The sequence below is a fragment of the Leuresthes tenuis genome, unplaced genomic scaffold, assembly GCF_036924035.1.
Source record: "Leuresthes tenuis unplaced genomic scaffold, fLeuTen1.0.hap1 SCAF_7, whole genome shotgun sequence".
NCBI classification, from domain to species: domain Eukaryota; kingdom Metazoa; phylum Chordata; class Actinopteri; order Atheriniformes; family Atherinopsidae; genus Leuresthes; species Leuresthes tenuis.
Window position 1 is genome coordinate 10,844,144 of NW_027325361.1, and position 7,117 is coordinate 10,851,260.

At 38.8% G+C, this 7,117-nt stretch overlaps 1 protein-coding gene across 2 annotated transcripts in view; it reads right to left on the bottom strand.

Moving 5' to 3' along the window:
* Positions 1–6,901, bottom strand: part of abca7 (ATP-binding cassette, sub-family A (ABC1), member 7) — a 32,088-nt gene extending 25,187 nt beyond the window's left edge. For both annotated transcript variants that reach the window (XM_072389261.1, XM_072389260.1), the window contains exons 1-8: positions 6,620–6,901; positions 5,381–5,489; positions 5,026–5,119; positions 4,047–4,188; positions 2,738–2,862; positions 1,593–1,711; positions 1,296–1,493; positions 174–266 (exon numbers count right to left, since the gene is read on the bottom strand). In XM_072389261.1, the coding sequence (XP_072245362.1) occupies positions 174–266; positions 1,296–1,493; positions 1,593–1,711; positions 2,738–2,862; positions 4,047–4,188; positions 5,026–5,119; positions 5,381–5,446 (837 nt within the window). In that variant the 5' untranslated portion in view covers positions 5,447–5,489; positions 6,620–6,901. The remainder of the gene's footprint in view (positions 1–173; positions 267–1,295; positions 1,494–1,592; positions 1,712–2,737; positions 2,863–4,046; positions 4,189–5,025; positions 5,120–5,380; positions 5,490–6,619) is intronic.
* Positions 6,902–7,117: the final 216 nt, after the last annotated feature.

The following is a 7,117-nucleotide window of genomic DNA, read 5'->3' on the forward strand; positions in this document are numbered from 1 at the left end:
ACAGAAAAACACAAAAATACAGAAACAGGAAAATCAAAGAAGCAAAGAACCATAAAGTTAAACTATCAGCCACAATATCTGGTCTGTTATCAATGGAGGAGTTTAGAACAATTGGGTCTAATCTATAATTTAAACATAATTTAGCAAAATATAGGCGCAATGTAAGTTCTTACATCACTCATGAGTACAGTCAGCTCCTCGGAAACCGTGGTGACAGCCTGATTGATGAGCCTGAGGTCTCCAGTGTTGACCATCATACGTTCTGCCTGCCAGGGAGAAAAGTTTGAATGTGTGTAAACAAAGAAAATGTTGGCTTCCCTGTAAACTGATTCCCTTAAAAGGGGAACTCTGGTATTTTTAAACCTAGACCTTATTTCTGGCATGATATTTTAAACTGTGCGAAAGTTGGCGTCCTTTGAAAGCTATTTAGAAAACTCGCGATCGACGTATATCCATATAACAGAGTTAATGGGACAGGGATGATGCAGCCTCTGAATAAGGCATTATCTGTCTTTATTTCACCAATACTTTAAGAATAATGAATGAACGAACGCGTGCTATTGCTCTGTTAGCACATAGCTACTTTATTGTGGCTACTTGCAGCTATAGGAGAGCTAATGGAGGGAATTCTACACACACCTCTACTGGGACCACTTCATCCACATGCATGGCTGCATCACAGCTCATTCACTCCGGTAAGAACGTCCATCTTACTCAGTCATCTTTCACGTTGTCAAAATCTGATAAATATCCTGCCATGCTGCACAAAACTAGCAGTAGCAAACTCTGTGTGAAGTTAGCCGACTGTCACAGAGAAAGGAGTAAATAAAATGTGCTCCAGGGGGGCGTGTAGATGAAGTCGTCCCAGCAGAGTGCCTGTGTAGAAATCTGTAGCCCTCTGTTGGCTCTCCTATAGCTGCAAGTAGCCACATAACAACACCTATGAGCTAACAGAGCTATAGTACACGTTCGTTCGTTCATTCATTCGGCTTAAAGTATAGGTGAAATAAAGACAGATAATGCCTTATTTAGAGGCTGCATCGTCCCTGCCCCATTAACTCCGTTATATGGATATATGCTGATTGTGAGTTTTCTAAATAGCTTTCGAAGGACGCCGACTTTCGCCAAACTGTTCTTGGTGAGTAGATAAACATATTTCATGCCAGAAATAAGGTCTAGGTTTAAAAATACCGGAGTTCCCCTTTAACTTTAATTTAGGTGGAAGCAGGTACTTTGTTACAGTTTCATCCGCCTGCTTCCAGGCATCACACAAGAATTTCCATGACAGCACTTACTGTGAGGAACTTGGTCAAGTCAAGCTGGGTGAGGAAAAGGCGCTCAACCTCCTGCAGGACGTCAGCTGGTTGGTCACACAGCTGAGTCTGAAGATCAGTCATGTTGGCTGCTCCTCCGTCTACAGTAAGCAACTTTTCCAGCATGCTCATGTTGCACACCAACGCCTTCAGTGGCATCTGAGCTACTGGAAACACAGCCTGTCAATTTCAAACAAAAGTCAAAATATCAGGGGTTAAAGCTGGTACTCCACCATCACAAGTGGATGCTTTTTTGAGTTTCATAAACAAGGTTGGAACCTGAAAATTTAGCCGAGCGTTCTTCAGCTGGTCCACAGTCGCAGGCGACAGGCTGGTGTTGGTCTGCAGAAAGCTGGAGAAAGTCTCATTGGCTCTCAGGTATTCTTTTACTGGCGGAGCTGCAGTGAAAACACCATGATCAGTCCTGTTCAGTGTCATGAATAAAACATACTGTATTCTATATAAAAGCAGACAGCTTCAAACAAAAACAGATCATTTAAAACAAAAGCTGTTTGCAGGTCAGTTTGCTTAATGGACACCGATACTTTGCTGTTTTCAAGCTTGAGCGATGATTGATTTCTCAGCTTCTCTCTAAATTTGTATTTTCACATCACTGTTAAAAAACAAACTATCTGAGTCTGTACTTGAAGACATGAGGCACCTTTTAGAAACCTATTTCCTTCTGGTACAAATACTCTAAACTGGTAACCTGATCACATTAAATGGATGGAGAAATGGTGTAATTGATTCAGTTGATAGCTGCCAGCACACTATCTGCCCTGAAGTCCAGACTTGTATCAATTCCATACAATAAACACTGATGTAATATCAACTGAGCAGATGATTCATACAAGCTACAGTTACACATTTCGAAAAATTACTTTTCAGCTATCATTTCCTCCTAATCGTCTGCACCACAAAAAAAATCTGACATATGATTTTACAAAGTGGGCCCTATATGGTATCAGTGACTGAGGATGTTAGATTTAGCAGACATAAATTTGCAGCTTTGCAGCGCACACATTGAAAACTGCCTTTCATTCACTCCATTGTCAGTCAGGGACAGACGTGTAACTTAATCTGAGCACAACAAGGAGAAGCTAAACAAGCAGTGTGTGGTGCTTTCATATCATCAGCAACAGACAATCATCTTATCACACCTGTTTAAACCATTCATAGTGCCCAGATACTGGTTTCGACTCAAGTCTGGGAACAGCACTTTATGCATTTATCAATATATTTCCAGCTGTACTGGTTTCATGAACAGAATGTATTCTGTATGTTCCTTAGAAGCAAGTTTTCACACACACCTAGACTTCGAACAGTACCAATTGGAGTTTGGACACACCTACTCATTCCACAGAAACCCCCCCCCCCATGTTTAAGTATCACTGATCAGTGTAGAAAAAGATTCAAACAAATACTTGGCATGGATCCAAGTCTCTCTCCCAGCAGCCGAACATTCTTCATCAGGTCCTGAGAGCCAGAGTAGCTCCGGTTTGCGCTGTAGGACAGAACAGTCTGAGCATCCATGAACAGACGTGACAGTCTGGAGGAGAAAACACAACAAGAGGACTCTTTACTGGGACAAATGTGTGCAGTTAAGTCACGTATCTTCTGTATGTTGACAGACTTTTTCTACTTCTGAACAATATTAACTATGTTTAATTTTGGTCTCATTGCCAATACACATATCTTGAAATAACTTAGATCAACTGATATATCAATCAAAGAAATGTAAGTGATTGATTCGTGGGTTAATTTGTAAAACTGATAAGAAATGAAAACAACTGTAAAGTAGCAAAATCACAAACTTCCTAAAGACCAAGTTTATGACCAAGAAACAGTCCGAGGAAGGCAGGAAACCACAACAAACTGTTTTCATTTCCTATTTTGACAAAAAAGAAATGATGTGTTTGTGAATTAACTTTAAAGGCTGGTATAAACATTTTGTTACCCTCCGACAGAGCAGGACGGCACAAACACGACTGTTTCAGCTATTTTCAGTGTCTACACCAAGCTGAGCTTCATTTTTCAAAGTACAAACTGTATCAAACTTAATTCAATTCTTGACAAGATGGTATTTTCCGACGTCAAACCATTTCTTTAACAATTTAAAGAGAAAAACAGCCAAAAAAAAAGTGTTTCTTTGCATATTTTTGAATCTATGCTTTTTTCATAAATGGTTGAGGTGACACTTTGTTGTAAAAGCATGACATTTTTGTAAACTAATATCATAACACATACTTTCTTTAAGCATTAAATATCTAAACCAACTTTTAGAGATGATTATGGTGGGTTTATTTCTGTTCATTTTTAATAAATCAGAGTTTAGTCTTTGAAAAGTGTGCTCTACCATGTGGTAGAGCAGCTCTTTAAAGGGTTATGGAAGCATGTAAAGTATCGCAAATAACTAAGAGTTTGCACATGTACATTTACATGCTTTTGCACTTTGTGACACCTACACTATGTTAGATAATTTTGTTCAAAAGCTACGTAATGAATTATCTAATCTGTTCACATGTTAAATTAGTTCAAGGACACTGAAGTGTGTCTACGGACTTCTAATCTAATGGAGCAGTACGGAGTCTGTTATGACACTTTCTTGATTAAATGAGCCAAATATACAAACAAATTTTTTTTTAATCAAGATATAAATATAAGAAATACACTAATCATTCTGATTGTAGCACCCCTGACACCCAAGCCTGTTTCTACCTCTAGTCTACCTACATGGAGTTGTCAAAGTTGCCGACTTGGCCTGGCATCTCCCCTGGTGTCGGGCGGTGGAAGCAGGGGTTGTTGATGTTGCAGATGATACCCTGAACCCAGGGCAAGGTGCCTGCTGATGGCAACGGTTTGTTTGGGAAGTGGCCTACAAGTAAAGAGAAGCACACCATTCAGAACCAGGAGATTAGCCTGAAATTACCGTGTGCGTGACGTGAAATATGGTCCAAAAAAAAAAAAATAAGTAGCACAACCAAAGCTGCTGTAATGTGAAGATTAGTTTGTATCCCCAAAAGATGTAAAGAAGACAAAAAAGCAAATAACAATCTTCTGCTTAGCTTCAAAACAAATGGATACGCACACAATGAATAAAATCCACTAAACATATTGCTTTACATACAATTTAAATGTACACAACCATGTAAATACAACAATTTGATCATTTACAAGATTTTTCATCTCAGTCTGATGATGCCTTTAGAAAGTTTACATCATCCAGCAAAGATTAAGTTATCAAGACAAAACTTTATCACGCACAAACAATGTAAACACAGACTAACTGACCTAAATTGTGCTATATTCTCTGACATGAACATGTCACGTCATCTCACCTAACGTCAACACAGGATCTGTCACAGAAGGTCAAGAGACCTCTCTGCTCTCTTTTCATGAAATCACCTCAAAATCACCTAAAATTAAGTAAGCTGATACTCAGCAAATCCATCAAGAGGTGCATATTTTGTCACTTTGTATAATCCTTGAACATTTGTAAAATATCTCTATAAGCTCTGATACTTAATGTCAATTTGATGTTTATTCCTGGTTAGATGAAGGATAAAATGAAGTTACACCGAATATCTATAAACCAAAAGTGTGTGCATGGCACACACATCACTTTCAGTGTGTTAATCTTCTTTAACTGGTTGGCAAAAGGCCATTTTTCAGACCTGTTAGAGTGCATGTGAGAAGACACAGTTTCACTCACATTGGCCTTGTTTGTAAGAAGGGTTTGAATGACGAACAGAGATGAGGATGACAAAGAGGAAGAGTGGCCAGAGGAGCTCAATGATCAGCTGGATCTGCACAAGAAGAGAACAAGGGAAGTGTCAACTTTGCATTAAATCATCAGTAATGTTCATGAATGAGTGACAGGGACTGCAGGTTTGTTATAGCACCAAGAAATAAACGTCATTTTTCCATTAAACTTCACATGAGGATGTTATTATATCATGATGCCCACAGCTTTGCAGGTGTTAAAGGAGTAGCTCATTTAATATCAAAGATATCTGCGTGTCATGTGTTTCATCATTTCTAATTTTGGAAGATAGAGATGTGGTCACCTTGTTCCTTCTGCGATATGTGACATTCTTCCAGAGCAGAAGGAAAAGCTGTTTGAAAAAACCCATCGTTTCCAGCAGCTACCTGGCCATGACGCGATGATGAAAAATACTGAGAAGACAAGAAAGGGAAAAACAAGTTCAGTGGGACATCCTTGATGGCAAATTGTTGAAGAGTAGGGGGCGGATGGTTGTCACTTAAAATTGCAGCGGGCAAGATTTTTACTGTTCATCATCCTCTCTGTTTCGCCCTCTTATGCCATCTGTTAACTATACGAAAGAAAAAGGAAAGAAAAACTCCAAACTTTTCAAATAAAGGACAACCGGGAGCAACCGAACCTGCGGAAAGTGTGACTAAGAACAGTTAAACTCCTATCCTTTCTCATTCCCTTTCCATTTCACTAAAACATGAAAGAGACAGTTGAAGCCTCCAACAGGCTCTCTTTGTGTGTGTGTTGTGTGGAAAGGTTGTCTTTCGTGACCGCTGTGATCTGCTCAACACAGACAATCCCCTGCTTTATCCTGAAATCCTCCTGATCCAAACAGCTTACCTGTGTCACTCAGACCGTCACTTTTGCTCTCTCGATGCCTCTTGACTGAGTTGTTGCTCTTGTAAATAAACTAAAGTGGGCAGTTTGTTCCAGGTTACACTCAGACTAATTTCCTTTGCAAATCAACCACATGACATTGTTCATTTGAAAGCAGTGCAGGTGTAGCATTCAGATTAATATCTGAACTCCTAATTTGGATCATTACATTCCCTGAAATCTTTCCATTTCCTGTTTTAAAGCTTCATCGATGGCTGAAAAGCATTAATAGGTTATTATTGCAGTGTAATGAATGTGCAAAGTAATGGACCAAGCAAACGCAAGGACACATTTTCCCATGGCCAAAACAAAAAAACAGAAAAAAAACCGCAGTAAAACAGATTAGCATTATTTTGACAAAAATAAAGGCATTTAAGAATTTAGAGTAGTTTAACAAACGTAAAATGAATAAACTGTAAAATGCTACTTTCACGATCTGCAATTGCCAGCTTACATCGCAGCATAGCATGTAGTTGATGAAATAATTGCCTCTGTTAAAAGTAAATTAAGGTGAAAAAGAGTATATAAATTCGGCTATGTTAGCTTCCTCTTCTTAGCATCTTTAAGTGATACTGTCATCACCTATATGCGCTCATTCCGGAAACAATGAGCAAATTAGTAGTCTCTAAAGTGTAAACCTGTCGTCAATAATTACCTTCCTGTTGTAAAAGTGATCTAAAAACTCCTCTTGGTGTTTCAGACACATCAACGGCCGCCGGTGGCTTGACATTGACTTCCCCAATGTTTGTGACAGCAGGTGGAGGGAGGAGTCCCGCCCATGCACTAATCTGATTGGAGAACGAACTCTCCAGGGGGCTGGGTCATACATGCCGCTTAAGCATCTGATTGGTCAAAATCTATGTTTTTGTAACCGATTAAAAATTGATTGGCCGGTCAGTGATGTGCTCAGTCTTATTAGAAAAGTACTTATATGTACTAAAGGCATTGAATAATACATGCAACTTATCATTACATACCAAATAAAAACAATGATAATTTATGTCAATTCTAAATTCACAAAATCAATTTAATTTTAAATGAGAATGTAACTAGTTTTTAAAATGGCAAATTCTATGCATAAACAACATAAAACGCAGCGTTGTATCTAAAACTTGAAGAACAACCATTGCTTCTCAATAAATAATATCGTGAA